This window comes from Alligator mississippiensis, chromosome 2 (genome assembly GCF_030867095.1).
Source record: "Alligator mississippiensis isolate rAllMis1 chromosome 2, rAllMis1, whole genome shotgun sequence".
In the NCBI taxonomy this organism is placed as follows: domain Eukaryota; kingdom Metazoa; phylum Chordata; order Crocodylia; family Alligatoridae; genus Alligator; species Alligator mississippiensis.
In genome coordinates, this window is record NC_081825.1 from 285,759,859 (window position 1) to 285,781,660 (window position 21,802).

General features: G+C 42.2%; 1 protein-coding gene across 4 annotated transcripts in view; it reads right to left on the bottom strand.

The window, feature by feature from the left end:
* The window catches only part of CDC42BPB (CDC42 binding protein kinase beta), a 127,971-nt gene that overhangs the window by 75,538 nt on the left and 30,631 nt on the right, over window positions 1–21,802 (bottom strand). For all 4 annotated transcript variants that reach the window (XM_059723250.1, XM_006276254.4, XM_014596424.3 and 1 more), the window contains exon 2: window positions 16,985–17,076. In XM_059723250.1, the coding sequence (XP_059579233.1) occupies window positions 16,985–17,076 (92 nt within the window). The remainder of the gene's footprint in view (window positions 1–16,984; window positions 17,077–21,802) is intronic.

The following is a 21,802-nucleotide window of genomic DNA, read 5'->3' on the forward strand; positions in this document are numbered from 1 at the left end:
CAGCATTCATTCCTGCCTGTGGCAGGGGGTCAGGTTAGATGATTTGTTCAGGTCCCTCCTGACCCTAGCTACTATGAAACTATAAAGAGTTACCATCAGGATGACCCATTCAAAGTTCCTTTGCTTTGAATTTTGTTTCATAAATGTCACTGTGGCAACTGTCTACCTTCTGCTCCCTTCACTCTCCCAAGAGCCAGAGGGATAGCCTGCACCAGCAAACTATTTTGGTGCTGCTATGCAGGCAATCTCTGCATCACCCTCCCACACACCTTTTCATTTTGACAGAGAAGATACATTAGGAAAGATTAAGTACATTTCCCTAAAGGTCACACAGGAAGCAGTCAGGAATACAGCCAAACATCCCAAACCCTAGACCTCTGTTTCAACAATGGCACTATTTTACCACATGTTTTTCAGTATTTGTGTCTCAAGAAAACATGAAAACCAGGAACTAAAGCATGCATGGCAAGGCATTCAGGTAGTTACACTGTGAGCTAGCATCCTGCATCAATTTGTACTCCTTTTTCAGTGCAGTCTTTCAAGATTTTCTTTTTTGAAACAAAGCTCTGCTTCACTCTTACTGGAAGAAAGCAAAGGATAAAAAAATCCAGCTAAAATATTTTCAGACTTTGGTAAGATCTAATATTTTACTTCTGAAAACTTATCTTAAAAAAACACATCTTGCTGTAATCCCATCTTCAAGTAGCAATCTGAGCTAATAATTTCAATGCTGCAATGCAACAAAACCACATCAAGTTTCACCTTTACTTGCACCTTGTTTAGCACCCCTGAATTAACTGGGGATGAAAGGCAAAGAAAAACTTGACTCTACATACAACAAATTCCCTCCCCAGCTGATCCTCACTCCCAAAGGTTAAACGTGTCAAATACAACGCAAGGTAGGGATCTGCCAGTTTTCTTATGATGTCAAGTTTACAGCCTCAGTAAAGGAGGTAAGAAATGAACATAGATGCCTTAAGTGTAAAAAGGCTTCTAGGGGAAAAAATATCTGGAAGAATGATACTGTCTGCTGGACAGGTTATGAATCTCTGGACAGCTTAGTTCTTGGAAAGCTGGCTGTAATTTCAAAGAAAAGACAAAAAAGCAATTGTCACACCCCCACAGTACTTATTCAATGTCACACCTTCACAGAAAGGTTGTCCTGATGCAACAAAGTAAAAGAAAGAGGATGAAATTCAATACTATAATACGCAGGGTCACACGTAGGGACTAGGAAGAATTTTGTTAAGAGCTGGGAGCTCATCCGTTTCAAATGGACAAGAGAAGGTACCTGCAGGATTACTTTCAATTCCCAGTGCAGTGGGACCAAGAAATGGCAAATGTGATGCCAGGATGCATCAAGCAAGGCATTTCCAGCAGATATAGGGAATATTAACATCACTGTACAAGCCATTACTAAAACCTCTTCTGCAATCCTGTACACAAGTCTGGCTACTAGAATGCTGAGAGGAATAGAAAAACCCATTGTACAAGTGTAGGCTGTAAGAACGTGGGTTTGTCTACCCTAGCAAAATGAAAACGGAGACACTGCGATAGCTGTCAATAAATACACCAGGGGGAGATGTAGCAGCTTTCTCTGGACTTGATGTTGAAGGACAGTGTTGGTAGATTTGGCCCCCCATTGCTCTTACTGACTTTTAAAATGGATCATGATCAAGTGTTAGAGAGATGTTGTAGCTATAAGGGTCCAGGAATTATGGAAGAAGTAAGGATTTCCTGGGGTGATATCTTTTATTGGACCAATTGCATAGTTGGGATAGAATCCAGATTTCTATATCAAGCCCATTAACTGATACATATGAGGTAAAATTTATTCTCAAGCAGCAAAAAGACATTTTTGGTTAAGCAAAATTTAGGGTTGCTTTGCTCTAATGGATTTTTTTCTTGAGAAGGAAAGTGTAAACAGTCTAGATTTCACATGTTGCATTCAGTGTATATTTCATTAAGTGTCTACAGTTTGCATAACTACTTCTAACCTATGAAAACCCACATAATTTATTCTTAAGTTTCTTACATATGACTCAGTAATGATTTTGGGAACATTTATTTTTTCCAGGTAAAGCTGCTATAATAATAGAACCCACACTACTGTAACTATATCTTAGCTATTATTATTGAAACAAAATTGCTTTATGAACCAGTACTGGGCTTAATAGTACCAGAGATGGAAGACTTGAGACTTACTGCAAAATAGGCAATGTGGAGAGCCAGTACAACATCTGAAGAGAGATATAGCTATACAGACACTTTTCATCTACACATATAAGCTGTTGAGTCCATTTTAAAGTTATACCAGAGTTCATAAAACTAATTTGTGGGGGTAAACAATAAGAGTCTGATCTTTTATTCAAAACCCTTAATTTGCTGTTAGCCTTCCATACTCTCCATGAAGTCTAAAAGTGAAAGCAGCTTACTGTATTTACCAAAATCAAGGCAATTTTTTGGGAGGCTGGGGGGGGGGGGGAGGGGGAGGACAAGAGATGCAGACAGTGTTGACAGCTGCAACTCCCACCTCAATCCCTGAAAGAGGGGACAGGGAAGACTGGAGTTAGAGCTGCAGAGAAGCTTATTTTTCCCATATTAAACAGGCAAGGAGAAACCTTGTCTTGGATTTCCAATTCACACATTAGTATAATCAACAAGGAAGGTTTTACAAGCCCAATAAAATCCCTCAGAAACACCTAAGCTATTTCATTACCATCAGCGGGGATGCCCACAGTTGACTGGGCCTGGAGTAGAACTAAAAACAAATAATCTGTCTATCTAGGTTCTTATAACCTACCTGTCTCCGCAGTTACTTCAATACAAACCAACAGGTACTACTGAGGCAATATAAAGCTCATTAGAATTACATTCAAATTTCACCACACTCAGAGTAAGCCATTTAATATTTTTGCACATATATTACAGCAAAGCAAGGTCAAAATCAAGTGCGTTTTGCATTCAAGTTAATGATCATTCTTAATATTTGTGTCAATGGATTTCTTCAGTCTTGATTCAGCACCTAAGGAAGTTTTTCTGTTGCTCAAGAATTCTTGTCCTACTGACCTACAGTTCAGGAAGAAGGCAGTCCCCAAGAGACAGCTAGGACAATCCCATCTAAAGGGACAGGCAGAAATCTCTAACAAGGTTCTGTGGCCTCCTCAAGGTGTGACAAATTTCTAGATCAGCAATTCTCAACTACGATGCTGCGGCACCTTGGGATGCCTTGAGATCCTTCCAAGGGTGATGCAGGGTGCCACACAAAGTCAGTACTTGTGCAAATGATTCACAAGATAAACCCAGAGATTTCAAGTAAGAATCCCTAGCGTTAAAAACATTCTCACCTGTTGTGGTCATGCTGAGTTCTTTGCAACAGAAGAATTGCTCCATCGTTTCTGTAGTCAAAACTAAGTGAAAACTACAAGCTGGCATTTTCTGACGCGTGCCTTGAGTCCACTGTTCTAGATATACACAAGAAGTAACAGAACCCATCTGGCTTTCTTCCCTAGCTGCGTTGCCAACTAATAGGCACTAGAGCTGGCTTGTCTCTAAAGTGGGCAAAGATAATTGAAACCTCGCAAGAAGCTCAATTTCTCAGAGAATAACAGCACTCTTAGTCACCCCTGCACCTGTAGTCAAGTATCATTTCAGTGTTCCTGGAATCTCTGCTTAGCCAGAAAAGTCCACACACCAGATTAATCTCCTTTTCTCACTCCACATAAATTAATAGTTTTACATAAACAGGTTTCATTTTGTGGACAATGGGGCATTTTTTATCACATCGATTAGGGCTGCTCTGCCAAAAGAAAACTATTGACTACTAAACAAATTTGTACAGCGCATTGCAACAATACTTTTATGCAAGGTTACTGCCGAGGATCTAGGCGGGGTGCATGATTAAGGTTATCTGCTATTTCTGTGTGAAGCAGGACAAGTGTCCCACCCTTCCTTTTTAGAAAGTTACTGCGTTTCAGAAAACCAGAGGGTTAGTTTTCATGCAAAAGAGCTTTAGTAATAAAACAGGGAAGGAAAATAATCATTTCTAATTTAGATTTACCAGTTTACCAGGTGGTGTCAACTGCCCTGTACTAATCAAAAACTTGCATGCATCTGATCCATACAGTATTTAAAAGTTATTACTTTGCAAGTATTAACATTAAGAATTCTGAAACATTAATACAGTGACATACATTTGTACGGCACTATTCAGAAAATGCGATTCTTAACCCCACCCCCACAAAAACCCATGTTGCATTCAATATCTAAGCAACTGCCATCTGCTGAGTATAGAGCCAGGGGAGATTATACCCCACCAAGTACTCCTAAAAGGCATTTATGAATACAGTACTGGAAAAAGCCAGGTGAGTATAGGGCCCGTTAAGGCTATTTGGAGCAACAAGTATCCCACATAGCACAGCTCCTATCAACTGTGCTTTGGCACGGTGGCTCTGTTTTTTTCTTGTGAAAGAGGTACGAGACATCCACAGAGAACTCCTGAACCATTACTGAGGTATGGCCCTTTGGGCACGGTGAGACCCTCCTCCTCCACCAACTACTGCTTGCTCTCGACAGGGGACCCGAGGAAAGAATTCAGTCCCATACAGGATGAACTGATTTAAATAGGAGCGATTAAGACAGCGATTTTAACACCTCATGGGGGGGGGGTGTGTTAAAGCCAGCCTCTAACAACAAAACTGGAGTGGCAACTGAGACCCCACTCTCTCCTTAACCTGCCTTACCATCTCTTCCCTCAAAGTCACGTGTAGTTTTGATGGAAGAGGCATGATTGGGGTAGCTGCACCTATTAAAATGAGGTTTTCAGACTACAGTTTCCACAATTTTCTTCACAAAAGTTTATGGGGCTAGAAATATTGAAAAAAAAACAAAAACAAGGAAAAGAAAAAAAGGCAAACAGATTCCAAAATGATCACAACTCTAGGAACCAATGACCTAGGTATATGGTCACAGTCCATCTATGCACTCAATTTGGCCACATGCACTCAGTGATTTCATGTCTTTGCTGGCCAGTGGAGATTACAGAACATTATTTCTATTTCTTAACATTTTCAACATCCTGTTATCCTTATTCTCCCACTTGCCCTTGCTTCAGAAGTTTTCAACTTCAGGCAATTAATTAACAGGAGTTGGTACATTGCCATCATCCTACTTTTTCCTCCACTGATAGACAGAGAGGACAGGGTTTAAAGTCCCAGGTCAGTTTCTGCTAGCGAGGGACCTGGCATACGTTCACATAATGATGCAATAGGATCTAATCCCTGATCCCAACAATTGCGTCTCCTGCCATGCCACATGTGCATGGTACAAGGTGAGATTGTTGGGACTCGGGAACCATATCCTAATCATGCCATTGCTAGCATGAAGTCTGGTGCATGGGTTGGCAAGTGCTAGACAAAGGGAGTCCTTCAACTCTCTCCACCTGGCACCTGCAAACCTATGGGTTCCCCAATGGGATCCTTGGATGTTAGAGGCTTCCCCATCCCAGGGGCCTGGTAGATGTCTAAAAACCATGTGTGCAGCTGAGCAGCAAATGCATTTTTTAAAGGTCCCGACCTTTCAAAAAGATCCAAGGAGGGCTGTACACACAGTTTTTAAATGTTTCAGTGCATAAGGAATCCAAGATGAGAAAGCCTCTCCCCAATACTGGGGTACCAGTGGCTAGGATGCCTAGGTGCCTTGTTTTAACATGCAAGGCAGTTAACCTATTGACTCAGGGATCTGTGGAAAAGGCAAGAAAAGCTGCCAGGAGCAGGGGTTGCTAAATTCCCAGAAGAGAACTTAGCAGCTCAGCTTCTCCCCACAGAACCTTGTAGGCCACTCCCTTGGCAACGCATTTTCCGTATCAGGACTGGAGCTATCCCAATGCCAACCTCTGTCCTAATTCGAAAGCTGGGAATCAACTGATATGTGGAACATCTTTGTGGCCAATTTGACATTTTATGGTGTATGAATCAGCTGCAAATGTAGCACTTCCTATTTAGGGTGTGAGTGACGTTAACTGCACCTTAAATGTAACGTGTGCCAAGGGCCCGAGGAACAGACAGAAAGAATAAAGGTGTTGATCCAGTAAGTGAGCAACATCAATTACATCAGCTTGTCTCAAATTAGGCACTGCTTTTCTAATTGTATGTCTACAGGCAAACCTTCGTTCAGCCCTATTAACTGTCTAAACACGCAGGGGCACAGACCAAAGCTTCCTTTGTTTTGTTATTATCCCAGCAAACTGAAGCCACAGCTCTGAGTGGGACCTACTAGTGTTATTGTGACGCAAAAAAAAACAAGACAAAGCACACATTCACCTCTGAGCTCCCAATTTATCTAAATATTCGTCTATGGAACTGGAACTGATGGTATACAGAAGTGTTTTGAAAATATTTAAAAAAATGATATAGCCACTGTTGATTGTTAAACTGAATGGAATTTAATTTTTTGGCCAATTCTTAGGTCCATCTTGTTTAGCTATTCAGCTTTTTTTTTTTTTTTTAATATAAACATCTTTCTTCCTGATTAACGTCATTTCTAATAACTACTGACAAAATATAGATCAGCTGGTTTTGATTAATTTCTTTATCCACTGTTTCATGCCTTACAAATATTACCCTACAATACCAAAGATTTTTTGTTTGTTTTAACAAATGGCTGTTTATATTAGTATCAGAGGAATGAACTTAGGATACTCAGACCCCTTGGAATCTAATCAATTTTCTAACAGGGATGGTCTAAGTAGATGTCATGGGAGAGAACTGATTCACACGGCCCTACTTCAGCTAAAATTCAGATTTCCAGTTCGCTGCTTTATACAGGTCAGATGCTGCAATACACAAATCCTGACTTAAGATTTCATTTACTCACTCAAGAATTTCCAACTTCTGTTTTCAACTACGTTTCTATTTTATAATGGCCCCAATAGTTGGCAATTTCACAACAATGTCCCACATGACATGAAGTAACCATTCACCAGTGATAAGCATGAAGTGTTCTCTGGCAACTGGGATGGGAGATAAAACAAACAATTTCTGCAAAATTTTAGACTGTCATTTTAAAAAGGAATTTGTGGTTCATCTTCCTGAGTTTGTAGTCAGAAACACCAGTCTGTGCATCTGCTTGTAGCTCTAAGCAGCAACAGAGACAAGTCCATTCTTGTTAGTCTCCCTTTGGTTATTTAGAAACCCATGCACAATGACATGAATGGTATAAATTTGCTCGTAGCTGATTCATATTCTTGCTGCTCAAGTTATAAATAACTACAAACAGGTACTAGAGTTAGTTATAAATTTAGAAAGCCATGAGAAAGTGGAGGAATACTAAATTAGCAAAAAATCTTTCCTCTTCCCTTAAAGGGGATGGGTGGAGGGAGGGGGCGGGGTATGAGGTGTGTGCAGAATACGGTCCACAGGCTGGACCTGGCCTGCAGGTCCCCTAAAAAAAAATTTAGAAAATTAATTATCTGCCCCTGGCTGCCTGTCAAAGATGACATGGTGCAAGCAACAGCAGGACCCAGTAGGAGCCAGCAGCAGGACCTAGAAGCCTCCAAGTAGGGTGGCTCCGGTTGCACCCTGCGATCCCGGCTATACAGCTGGGAACCACGTGGTGTATGAGTGGCTGGTGGGGGCGAAGTAAGATGCCACGTGCCACTCCCTAACCCCCGCACCTGCCATCGCTGCCAGTGCCATTTCTCCACTTTCCTGCCCACCACTGCTTCTTCCTTGCCCCTCCCTCCCTCCCCTTGCCTGCCCACTGACCACTCTGGCACCATGCAGTTCCCACCTGTATCACTGGGGCTGCAGGATGCAGCAGGAGGCAGCCTGGCCTAGCCCCCGTAATTCCCAGCTGGCTCTGTGTGGCACCTGCTGGGCTAAGCCAGCTCCTGCTGCATCCTGCAGCCCTGGCCATGCAGGAAAGCATGTGGTAAGAGCAGTAGGCAGGGGTGGGGGGATGTGGGGGGAGGCATGCGGGATCACAGGGCTAGTGCCAGTACCCCAGGGCCAGAGATGGCAGGAGCACTGAGCCAAGGCCGGCAGAAGTGCAGGCAGGGGCTCTGCCTGCTGCAGACCCTGAGCACCCTAAGGCCTGGTGCTGCCGCTGATAGCGGGGGCTGTGGGCACCTCCCCCCCCATGCACATCCCACACCCCTTCACACACCTCAGCAACCCTCCCCCTTCCACACATACCACAACCCTCTCCAGCCACCCTCCCCCCACACTTACAGCACCCCATGTTCACACACCCACACCCCCACAAATCTCACACACCCCACATACAGACACCCACAACCCCCACAAACCTACACCCACCTATGCCCCCCCATACTTCCCTTACAGTATACAGGAGTAATACTTAATTTTCAGCTATTATACAATCCCACCTATGTACACTACACAAACACAAGTAAATCAGGACAAAAATATATATTTTTTAAATCAAATTAATGAATGTTGTAGTAGATGTTTGATTTTTAAATTATAATTTAGTATTTTTTTGGTTTCTAGATGGCAAACCCCCTTGCTGAAAGGAGTACTTCTAGGGGCAAGGGGAGGGACTTCTGGTGGCAAAGGTCAGGGTTTAGGGGCTGGGGCTTCTGTTCCCAAAATGGCGACCAGGGGGCAGGGCACCTGTCAAGGGGCCTGGCTACCCATGCAACCCTTGACAGCTTGCCAGAACTTGGTAAGCGGCCCTCCAGCCAAAATAATTGCCCTCTCCTGCCCTAAGAGAAGACACTGGAGGAGAGATGGACAGAAAGCTTATTTGTGCTTCTATAAGCTAGAGGCAGATACAAAAGTTAATGCATCTGAGACCTAAAGCCAGGAGCTAATTGAGCCAACCCTCCAGAGCTTCAAGCTAGCACTTTGGCAGTAACTGAAGAATGTTTCCCTGCAGCTGGAAAGGACATACTGGCTAAGAAGGTGGAAAATGGTCTCAAGTAAGTTGAGAGAGTTAAAACTAGCCATACTAGACATCCCAGGTCTTCACCACAGTGAGCTTCATCCAGGGCTGACAATATAGGCAAGAGTGACTAGTAAAAAGCTGCTCGGACACTAGAACTTTCCAACAATTAGCCAACGAACATAAAAAATTAGTAATAAAATAAGTCAGTTCAAGAAACTTGACTGGGCTGCTCACAATATAATGTCTCTCCACTTTGAAAGTGTTTTGGTATATGCTTTAAAAGACATGGAATCTAGATTTACTCAGGTTCATCCCCCACCCCTCCCTAACTTTTTTTTGCAAAGAAAAAGCAAGTACAAGCCAAGTACTCTCCCTAGACCTTAGCATATTTTTAATTAGCTACCACTCTGAGAGCCTCCTACTCAAGTATGATTCTCTCCTCTATCAAGTCAAGGGGAGTAATATTTCTTCTTTGATGAAGAGTGCTTTTTAGTGTATGTATTTGTTCTTTATATTTGAGTCATTAACTTGATAACTTTGAGCTATCACTTCAAAAGTCAAGGGAGAGGAGCAAGGGGCATCAGGAGGAGGGGAAGAAACTACCGCAGTGTTTATACCACTCTTGCCAGAAAACCTAATCTGCCTATGCTACATGGTAGTGCTCAAGTAAGAGTGGGTGGACACTGTAAAACTGCCACGGGGAAGCACACCTGCTTCCTTCCCTGATGCAAGCAGCAGCCAATGACAACTATGAAACAACAATTTGAAGCATTAAAAAGTATTTTTGTAAGCATTACCAGGAAACAGATGATTTATTAATGCATTCTCTTTCACGGATGTATTGTCTTGTTCCCAACAGGGTTTGATGGGAACAATGGATTTCATCTGTCCTCCTGACTCAGCTGTGCCTGACCCTGTAAATTCAGTGGAGGAAGCAGTTCTTGCCCAAGGCTTACCTTGTGAAACATCATTTTCAGGGATTAGAGGGGATACACGTTGATCAATACTTTGCAGAAAAGGCTGCATATGCATCAAAGATTATGAATTAGCATAGGGTTATAGCACAATGTTTGACAGATTTTTACAATGGTAAAGAGAAGGGTTTGTCTTCAAGCAAAGTTCACCTTCTTGGTAAAAGTGGTTTGACCTCTGGTAGAGTTAAGAGTGGCAACCAAAAGCAAAAAATGATTCACCTTTTAATTTACAGTAGTTTCATAGGACATGAAATGTATCAATGGCTACCCAAAAAATTGCTCTCTTAATTTCACCATAGTGGGCCAAAGCAGGCCCGACTTCTATTGATAGCAGGGGAGTGTCCAAATTCTTCTTTTTTCAGTTCAGAACTTCCCAACCAAAATAATTCCAGACTGTTAAATATACTTTGTAGACAAACCCTAATAATTTCTACTTCTCACAGAACATAAATTCAATTAAATGACACCAAATCTAAATCCCTGAATGCCAATCTTATCCCTGTTCTGGCTGATACATTTGTTTCCAGGGGCCTGGATCCATGGAAAAGACATTTTTTATGTAATCGTTATTTGTTTTCTTTCCCACTCTTGTTCCTACTAAAATCCACAAAACTCTTAGAAGGTAATTTCTATAGCATGCCCTTAGTGTGGTGAGCCAGGATTATCCAAGAACAGGTAGAGTTTGTATAGATTTCTTTCTTTCCTTTGGCATTACAGCATTTCTTTTTGTCAAAAGAAAAAGGCATTGGCCAAGATCAGATGGCCAATGTGCTGAAGCTGGTGAACTAAACGCTGGCCTGGATCAAATATTTAGATAATCTTTTTGCACTCAACTGAAGTATGGCACCAGTCAAAATTCTAATTCCATATAGACATCGTTCAGAGATAACTCTTAAAAAGTAACTCAAAGACAACCAAAATAGATGGAGCATCAGTTATCAATTCAAAAGGAGATTGTCTCTTATTGCAGCGGCGCGCAACTTCTGGCCCATGGAGCCATATCATCCAGCCTTCAGGACTCCCCACGGGTTCACAAATCTGGTGGCAGAGAAGCAGTGGCTGCATTAACTGCTGCCCCCGTTGCCAAATTTCTTCTTGCAGGGGGAGGGGGCGCACGAATCAGGGCGACCACCCAGGGCCCCACATACAGTGCCATACAAGCACTGCCGTGGTCGCTGTGTGCTGCCAGGTGTGGCAGCCACGTGCCCCTGGCTCCATGCGCTGGCCACAGAGCAAGTTCAAGGACTTTCTCTGTAGCTATTAATTTATATTCCAGGGAAAAGCTGCTTTCCCTGATTAAGGTATAATATACAATACAATACAAGCGGAACCTGAAACTGTGAGTTGACCTGTAACCAGAATAACATGGGATATTGTCTGTTGCTCTGTCCTGGTTCTTCAGAATTCCTTCATATATTACACCCATTTCTGTTAGTTTTCTTTTCTAGAATGAACACTTAACTCTCATTTTTCAAAATCCTTTTAGCATTTGTTAATCCTCTTTGAACTGTCTCTTCAGTTACTCTATTTTGGTTAAAATGCAGTGCCCAAACATTCCTATTAAGACCACTATTAACTAAAGCAAAACACCACCATTGATCTTCACATGATACTTCTGCCTGATGAAGTTAATAAAGAATTTATCTTTTTATGACAATGAATCACATAGGCTTGGTTTGGCAAACTGCTACAAAGAGAACATTTAGCTACCAAAACAGCAACTGTGGCTCAAGACAATGTAAGCAATGTCGATCTCACTGTAGGTGAGCTTGCACCTCACACGTGCAAAACTGAAGCTGTCTGAACAGCTGCATCCAACAGGACCGCACACAAGCTCAGTGCCTCCCCACATTTGCCTCCCCCCAGTATGCACCCTACTCACAGTAGGGTAAGGAACTATTCTCTCTGTACACATGCCAGCCTGTGTATGGCAAGGATCATCCTCCCCAGATAGGAACAAAATGAGAAGTTTCTACTATAACATCAAACTGCTCTAGCTCTTAAGTAAATTTGACAAGGAGCAGTGACTCCTACATCATTCTGGACATCTGGGACAAGTGTCAAAGAACCAGGCAACCAACACCCACAAAAGAAGAGCCAGATTATGTAACCCTCCCCTTTCACACATTCTTGCCATTTAAGCAAAACTCAGCTCTCTTACAACTTTTAAAAAGGAGTGCAGCCCTCCTCTATGTTGTGTTCGGATTGGAATTATAGGGACCGCAGGCAAAGTCACTTGTCACTTGAGCTAGTAATTCAAAGCCAGTATGCCTCAATATAGTAGGACATGACTTTGGGTCATTTATATGAACTGGAGAAACTAGAAACCATCCTGTGGAAGTTGCTATTTGCAGACTGAGTCTACTAACACTTTAACAGAGTCTAATTTTTTATAGTGAGAAAAACTATTTTGCATTTCCCAAGACGTCCTAGCTAAGTTAGCAATGACAGGCTGTTCAACATCGAGGGCTGCCGGAGTCCCGTTTGACAGTTGTCTGGACCTGGGGTTGTCAAACTTGTTGGGCCCCCATGGGTCAGATTCAGATCATGGGGATTCCCACAGCCCAGATCCAGACCATAGGCAGCAACTGCAGTGTTAAACTGCTGCAGCCACTGGACCTGCTGTTTTGGTTTGACTTTGGAACCTAGGGAGGTAATGCTGCTGCCATTTGCCCCCTCTTCCCCTGCCACTGATTTCAATCACCAGGGCTGATTTTGGTGGCACATAAAAGGGGCAGTGAAGAGAGGCAAGCAATATTAATGCCCTTGTTTCCAAAGCTGCAGGGCTTAGCATCCACGCTGCAGGGGCTCCAGCCCACAAGCCCCACAGCCCATGGGCTGGATCCAGCCACTAGGCTAGATATCTGATGCCTCTAGGGTAAGTAGGTATAGGGAGGAATGAAGCATCTCCGAAATGTGCTAGCTATCTATGCATTTCATGAGAACTCCTACTGTTGCGAGGAGTCCAAATAGCAGTACCTTAATTTTGGCAATGATTGAGTCTCACTGTGAATCCCAAGTGCTCCCTGTTGACTAGACAGATGAGTAACAAAACAGAAAACATACATTTGGTAAGCAGAAGGCCCCGAACAAGCTTTGCACTTGGAAATAAAAGGAATGACAGAGACAAACACTTTCTCTAGTAGCCTCATGTCTAAAATAGGATTAAAAACCCTTTCTTCAGGGATGCCAAGAGTGAAACCATCTTCTGTTTTAATAGGTTCTAGTTGTGCGGGCCGGGCCCCGATCCCGCCCTCGTCGCCATGCGCGGCGGTGATTCCGATCCCATTCTGGCTGCCATGGGCAAGCCGGGGGCAAACCGGGGTCGTATCGGACCCGTCTTCGGTGCATGCGGGCTGTGGCCGTCAGCCCGGGCACGCGGGGTGGGAGAGAACCGCGAAGCGGCTTCGCGCACGCGAGTTAAAATTAGTTACGGAGGCGTAATGGTTGATTGAAAAGATTGTTTACTTACACCCAAAGATGGTATTGGTGTAGGCTGGACAAGTTTCCAGGCACAGCTCCCGCTTGAACCCTCGTTGGAGGACTCTGACAAATCGATTACTCCCACGGAGTTTGCTAGGCTCTGCGGGTCCGGTTAAGTTAGGTTCGAAAAGTTTCCCCGGAGTTATTCAGGCTCCGCGGGTCCAATAAGTTTTCCCTCGAGTTTGCTAGGCTCTGCGGGTCCGAAGTTACAGGAAAGGGATACATCTAGGATTGCGCTCGGCGACGGGGAGAGGTGAGAAGCGAAAGCTCCATAGGCTCGGTTCTGTTGCCTCTCTCGCCTGCTTAGGGGAGGTGCGCCGGGTCCGCGAGGGTCCACAGCGCTCGGAGATCTTCACACAGAATATCTCTCTCTTCCTCCCTCCTCCGGCTTGGGCAGAAACTACCCAAGCCTTTTGTACGGCTAGCAAGCCAATCGCTAGCCGCCACGTGTGCCTAAATTAGGAATCGGCCAATAACATGGTGTGGATCCTAATACAAATGGCGGGAACTTCTTTACAACGTGTATCACTACGGTGCAAGAAAGAGATGCACACTGCAAAGAAGCTACAATTTGGCGGGAAATCCCCCGTTGCACCAGAGCTCTCTCTAGCTGCAGAGAGAGCTCTACCATGCAAAGAAAGCGACAAATTGGCGGGAAATAATTTAGCGGTGCCGAAGCGCGCACACAAACAAAAAATCACAACTTTGGGTTGTGACACTAGTAAGAAGACTAAAGAGAGAGGGGTAACTAGGGGTTAAGGAGTGAAAATGCATTAGAAGAGCCAGAGACAATGGTCTCTAGCAGCTCTGTCTTGTACCCAATGGAATACGACAAGACAGAATCCCAAGGTATGTACTTTGAACTGGCTTGACTGGCTCCGAAATGTTGTTACAATTTATTAACAAGGTGCTGGCAGAGGATGCACCATGTAAAAGGAAGGTGCATTGTTTGCTGCATCCAGTCATCTTCTTTGGGAAAATAATGTGATTGTCCTAGACACGTTATGGCTCCTTTTTACCCACACCCCTTATTGCAACCTCTGTAGAAAGACTCCCAGTGAAAACCAGGTAGCTTTTAAAATCTTCAGGGTATGTAGAAGATTGTCTTGTCTGTTTTTCAGATTAAAGCTATCATGGTTTTGCAGATTAAAGCTATCATGGTTAACAGTTCATGACACACCAAAACCATGAAGCATTCCACATCACCTTCCCTACCAGGTTGTCTGTAGCAGCCTTGACACCCTATGTATCTACCCATGGCTATTTACAAGGCCATCCTATCATTACCTGGCCCTCCTTAACTTTTGAATTCATTCTTGTTTAAACAGTTTGGGAAACAGTGATATCACTGTCAAGTTAAAAAGAAATAGTACTTAGCCAGCAAGGCGTAGCAGTTTACCATTCATAGGTGGAAAGAAGTAGAAGAGCAGCCTTTTCTCTCAGAGACCCTTGCTGGGTCCTCTTTTGGAATGCTTTAGGTAGACTTGAACTGTTCCTGTACTGCTGATCTTGGACTGGAATGGATTTAAAGATGTGCATAACCTTTTTAAAGGGTTTGATGGCAGTTTTATTTTCTTTTTGCTTTAGTTGGAATAATGGCAGACATTTATTACAGTGCTTTGGCCTAAGGTTGAACAACCCCACATTTATCTAAAATGATCTTTTCCACATCCAATCTCATCAGTGTACTGAATCAGATTTTTCTTGAAAAATTGGTGTCTGCAGTTTGTGCTATTCTCAGAAGCAGTTCTTGCAATTTCTTAACATTATCTGGTGGTAGGTGTTATTGAATTATCCAGTGACAAAGACACCCCCACCGCACCCGTTGGCATTCTGTTGGGCCTGACCAGAGATGTCATCTGGGAGTGTAAACTCCTATTTAAAGAGACACAGGGATCTATTCCTCAAAGAAAGCAAAGCAGCACTCACTGAGTCAGAAAGGATGAAGTGTCCTTCCACAAAAATACAGCAGGCAAAGCAAAGCAAGCCTCAATTCTGTTGCTATGAAGCTAGATTTATCCAGCTGAACTCAGGGAAGAGAGGAAACATAAAGAACATGTCACATGAGAAAGTACAAAAAACACCTTCCTCTAAACCTGGTGTCAAAGCATATGGGGCTATGTACTGGGATATACCAGTGGTTGTCTCAGTATCAGGGTCATTTCTTGAGATGCCTTGTAGCACCACAATGCACCCCACAAGATCTGGCAACACCACCACCAATACCGGAAGCAGTGGCTTGTGCAGAATATTGGTAACAGACCATACAGAAAGGTTAGACTGGAGACACGATGACAAAGAAGTAGTGACAGGGTAGTTTCCAGTATGGGGCTGGAATCCTTGAGGTGAATGATAGTAACTGTTGCTGCCACTGCCTAAAGTTGTATGGTTGATGCCATGATGATAAATAGCTCATTGTCACTACCCTTGCATGCAGATGTGGAGCTTCTGATTTCAACCCACCTCCCCAAAGTACTTTTTTACAAGTTTCTTCTATAGGAACGAACTGAACGCAGGCTAGAATTTCCTCCGATGCTTGAGAACTCCACTAGGTACAACATACCATTGGGACAAAGAGAATTTCATTAACTGCTCTATAAGCAAGGTTTCGGTTTGGCACCCCAACTATCCCATGAGTCATGACTCTTGCCTAAGCAGAAAAGGCACCTGCTATGGTTGAAAACCACAGCATACAAGGGGGTTAAGATGCTTGAAGGTTTAAAGGCTGTCATGTGGTGGAAATGACTGAACTGTCCTGGACAAGGAGGTCAGATCCTAAGGAATTATTACAGACAGACAGAGCTAAATTGTTATACAACTAATAGACAGTTCTGGGGAGGCTTGGCTGGAACTAACAACTAGCGATTTAGACACTAGCAGGCTAGGAGACTTAGTGTCATGGCTTCCACAATCCTTATGTAAAAGGGAGGTTGAGAATCCATGTTCACTCCTGCAGTAAGCCCTGCTATTCAAAGAGACTTCAACCTCATGCATGAGACTGATGCACAATTAAATGCAGCATCCACACCCAAAAAATACCTCTTACTACTACTTAACTAGGATTTCACTATTAAAATGGCATATCATGCTATACCTTTCTATATGAACCTTTTGCCCTTATTATGACACATGCAGCTACAGAGAAATAAGATGCACAGGGTATCCAGTTTACCAACAAGTTACAGTACTAATTTAAGGCAGGGCTGTCCAACTGGCAGCCCTCAGGCTGCATACAGTTCCTGAAGGATTCATGTGCAGCCGCCAGGCTCCTACCTGACTGCCACTCCCTCTATCGCTCTGCCTGTTTCTGTGGCTGGGATCTCTGGGCTCCCCCTCCATCAGCTTTTGCTTCCTGCTTCCGCCCCAGAAGGAGGGGCAGTGAACCTCATAGTGCTGGCAGTCTGTGGCACAGGGAGGGAGCAGAGACGGGCACTGCCCACGCACAGGATTCAATCGTGCACATGTGCTTGGGGGTGAAGAGAAGGGCTGTGCAATGCAGTTGGGTGAGGTACAGTCAAGGGCTCATGCTACTGCAGCCCTGAGGTGTGTGGCACTGAGCTGCTTATAAGATGGACAGTTCTGATTCAAGGCATCTAAATCAGAGTGCAAGGATGTCTTACCTCACCAAAAGCACCTCTTCCAATTACTTTTATAATTTCGAAGTCATCCCGATGAAGTTGCATTTCCTTCACCAACTGTGTAAATGGTCTTGCTGTTTAAAAAAAAAGAAAAGAAAAATGAAATTACACGTGGAAACTTTACAAATGATATCATCCAAAGATTTCTGATTTACAAGGTATTTTATCAATAAGTGTTCAAAACATAAATGCAAGTAAACTAAACAGTTAGAAAATTAAGATCTGTGCCATTTACATTAGAGAATTAATAAGCTTGTTTTATTTCAAAACAGTGGAATTTCAGTTCTCTAAAAAATAACTGTTCTACTGTGTTCTTTACTGCTCATCAGTTATCCTGACAAGTATAAAGAATAAACCCAAGGAAATACCAAAAAAAACTGTAAACTTGCCTAGGGACTGTGGAACAATTATCCTCTTCTCTACTCCTGTTGTAAAGATTCTTAGCTTTCTACCTAAGCTTTAAATATATATTTTCCCTTATATACACTTTAAAACAAGATACTTTCCTTGGTTGAAATTTCTATTACACAGTAATGACCACATATTTGTCCTTTTTGCAAGGACAACAAGGTAAAAGCACAACATATCTATCCCAATTAGTTTTAACTGACCTTGGGCTCAGATTTTAGTGATAAAAAGTGGAAATCATGGTATGAAGTAATGAGCTAACACAACACATGCATGCCTCCTTTAGGAAAGGGTGACTGCCACCAATAACAGACATCAGATGTTGAGACCAGGGTTCTCAACAACTGAAGATGGTATCATGAAGTAGTAGATTTAACCAAAACCCTCAAAGCAAAAAGTAACCTAATGGCTAATACAATGAGAAGAGAAAAATACTCCGCTGCAGAACTGCCACACTCTTTGTTCTTGACACACCTTGGTCTAGAAACTATTAGAGATGAGTTATCTATGGCAAGGATACCCTCTTCATTTTGATGGTGCTACCTAATAACTGTAGGAACCAAGAGTCGGAAGCCTCATTTGTACTGGTATGCTTCTACAGAGACAAATGCCAAACACAAACTGGACCTCAATACCAGTTTAGGCTGGTATGCACTACTGTAATACAGTAAGGAGGGACAGTTCCTCTGCCATTTTCAGTTAGAAAACTCACTGCAGTAAGTAGAGCTACACTAATTCTCACTAGCTGATGATCAGGACCCATAAAATAGTTGAATTTACAATAAAAGAAGTGCAAGAAGCCAGAGAAGTAATGTATGAAGGTTCCTCCACAAAGTTCTTCCTATTTTTCTCTATGGATGGAGGAAAACCACCACTGATTTGAAGAATACATATTGATGCGCTGGTGTTGGTTTATGGTCTAGGGCCAGTATTCAGACCTTTGTGGTCCAATAGTTTTATTTGACCTCTTCCTGACAACAGTACAAAATTTAAGAACCAAACAGGATTGCCTTAAATCAGCAATTGTATTCTGTTTTGTATTTATATTCTTTTAGTTCTTTCCTAAATAAAAGTAAATTCCAATTGTTTAATAACACTTGGTACTTTTTGTTAAGTACTCACTGGGTGTATTTACACGTTCATTAATGTGCCTTAGATACTGCGCATTTAGTTTGGTACTTCCTTAATAAAGTACTAGCTAAACGCACAGTACCTAGAGTTACTGCTCAGTAGTGCTGGTGAACAGTTATTTAGTGATGCTTACTGGGCATTAGCCTAAGAACCCTGTACAGCAGGCTATTAGCATGGTTTCTGTTGCGACATGCTACAGCGTGATGTTATTAGGCCACTGCGTAATAAGCATCTCGTGTAAATACGCGCACATAGCTTAACATTTATTCTTAGATTTTTATATTTATATTAAAAAGTGGTGAACAATACATTTCTGAGCACATATTAGCCAATCACCTCTCTGTAATTGCAATGCTAAATTATTTTATTCACAATTGATAAATCAAGCTGTATTTGAACAGCAACGCAGGTCTTCTTTTTAAAAAGGGGGTGTGCTTAGCTAATAACAATCTTAGATGTGCTAGATAAATTTAAGAGTTTAGCAAAACATGTTTACTCCATTTTGAGTGCAAAACAAAGGTGGCATTATTTGGGGTAGGTTCACTAAACTGATTGCATTCAGTCAACACATCCTTTAAGACTTGGAAACCAGCTAGAAACCTATATTCTTACTCGTCATTTTAATTTATGGATTGCAAGAGGAAAAACAAGCTTGCCTACTTTTCCAGCCGTCAGCTAATTACTGAACTGGGAACATAGGGCTAGAAGGGGCCTCATGGGCCATTGAGTCGTCCCCTGCATTTGCAGGCAAACATTTACTGAAAGAATATCCAAAAATCACCACTTGAGACCCTCACAACATATAATGAGAAGGCACAATGCCTGAAAAAAAATAAAAATAAAAATCAAGAATACCATATAATGAGCCGTTAAATAATTAAGACAGGAGGACAAGGTTACTGCCAATGCCCTGGCACTGTAATGACAGCCAAGGGAGTGGGTAATATAACCTCCAAAGATCATAGAAAAGACCATACCCCATACAACATAATAATTAACACAATTGTCTGCTGCTGCAACAGAGGCCACAATTATCGAAAGCTACTTTATCACTTCAAACAAATTCTGGCTCCAGATGTTTAGCTTGGGACTTTTACTACTTTAGTGTCTGGGTGCCAGGCCTTTAAAGAAAGTCAAACATGCACTGGTAGGCTTTTAATTTAGTTAAATTATTTGTAATAGCTTAGGACCCTAACTTGGTTAAATTAAATATTAAATTATGAAAACATGCTTTTAAAATTATTTCAGGGGGAAAAAAAAAAAAATCAGGTAAATAAATGATCTATCCTATAAAAAATGTACCATTACAGAGGCCAAAAAAGAAGCTGAACCAAGTGATAATCACACAGTGAACTACTAAACAAAGGAGACAGTGCAAAGCCAAGAATATGCTTGAAAACTTTTTTTTTAAATGTCAAAACAAAGCAAAAAATTATTTATATCAGAACATAGCTTTGCTTTTAAATGCTAGGTTGTACAGCAGTTGTTTCATTGTAATGTTTAATTGAAACAATGCTCCAATTTTCACGTTTTGGTTCTACATTCAGGAACGTTTGCGATGTTTAATCCCAGCATCAAGCCCTCTGGATACGGGTTAGTAGGGTGCACATGCCTATCAAGATTAGTTAGATGAGCAGAAACTTGTCCTAGTATGTATATAGTGAGGCTGCCTCTACTATGCTCCTCCGAACGATGGACTGTGACATAACCACCAGGGCAGTATTTTTATTACTACAAAGCTCTAAGCATTTGAGAGTGACAAATGAAAAAAATACTGCTAAGGGAATGCAACTGTCATCATTGCTGTTTTATAAATTGGGAAAAATAATAGTGTTCTCTCTACAAATTTGGTATGAATAACAGTTGTGCTACACACATCAATACTGATTAGTAGATTAGCAGTGGGTTTATAATTCACAATTAAGGTAAAATTTTATGAAGCATTTCATCTGGGTAAATTATGAACCAGGTGGTTGTTGTTTCCTTTGTAAAATTAAAAAAAAATTAAGGCTATCTATATTGTTTTCAGGAAAGAATTATTTATAGGTAACATGACAGTATTGTAGACTCTGCAAAGGGGGGTGAGAAGGACGGACGGACCATATCTTGGAATCAGTAGTCTGTGTACTACAGATTTTTTCAGATATCTATTTCTTTCCTTATTCTCACTCGCACTATCTCCCAAAGGTGAACCTATGCTTTCTCTGACATATAGCAACAGTTTTCTTTTATGCCTCCTTTCTCAAAGCCTTATAGGCCTTAAAAAGCAAAGGAATTTATGGACTCTAAAAGTAAGTATATTAAACACCAGTACCATATATTTATTTCTATGGTGATAAAGAGAACGCTAAATTGTAGATGAAGCCTGCTTTCAAGTTTAAGCATTACCTTCACACACACTTTTATGCACTTCCCTCTCATGCCTGGGAACTCCAACATATAATCGTTTCTTTTCCTGTTAAACCTTTAGTTGTTTGCCCAGAAGGAAACAACTTGAATAAATTAAATGCAGTCACAGGTGTCATGAACATAAGGGTGTTGGGTAAGTTACTTAGAGAACAGGTCTACTGCAACACAGTACAGACCTCTTAATTAGCCAGCTTTGGTATGGGCAGTGGTTTAGCCATGACAACACAAAGCTCCGCACAGGCTACACAACATACACAAGCAGTGAGGTAGATAGATGAGTAGCCCATCCTCACCTCTGCTCTGCCCTGGCTAGATGAGTACCAGTATGTCAGCTAGCTAGTTTAGGTACGTCCATGCTGCAATGCATTCCTGAGCAGGCTGCCAGAACTTAGTCACTATCTAGACAAGGAAAGTCACAGATATTAACAGCTGCCTAACCTATACAGCCATGATAGGCTACGGGCATGTGATTAGTAGCACACCAAAAACTGGCCTTTTTGAGAGTTTAAGATAGCTGGCCCATGTACATCAAAAAATCCTCAGGAAGTCAAATGCACTCTTCAGAGTGCTGTCAGACCTGGTAGTGAACAGCAGTTGCCAACCCTGTTGGCACAATCGGTTTATTTAATGGTGTGCTCTGCAGAGCAGTGCTGTACTCATCCAAGAGAGTTGACCAGCTTTCTGCAAGGCTGAGCTGCACAGCTTGAACAACCAAGGCAAGATTTCCACCGTCCATATCCTGCTGCCAGGGTCTTCCGACTCAGACACTGATGCACAGAAGGCTGGTACAGAACACCTTCAACATGTGCAGCTGCAGACAACCCCAAAAATCAAGATTCACAAACAGAAGAG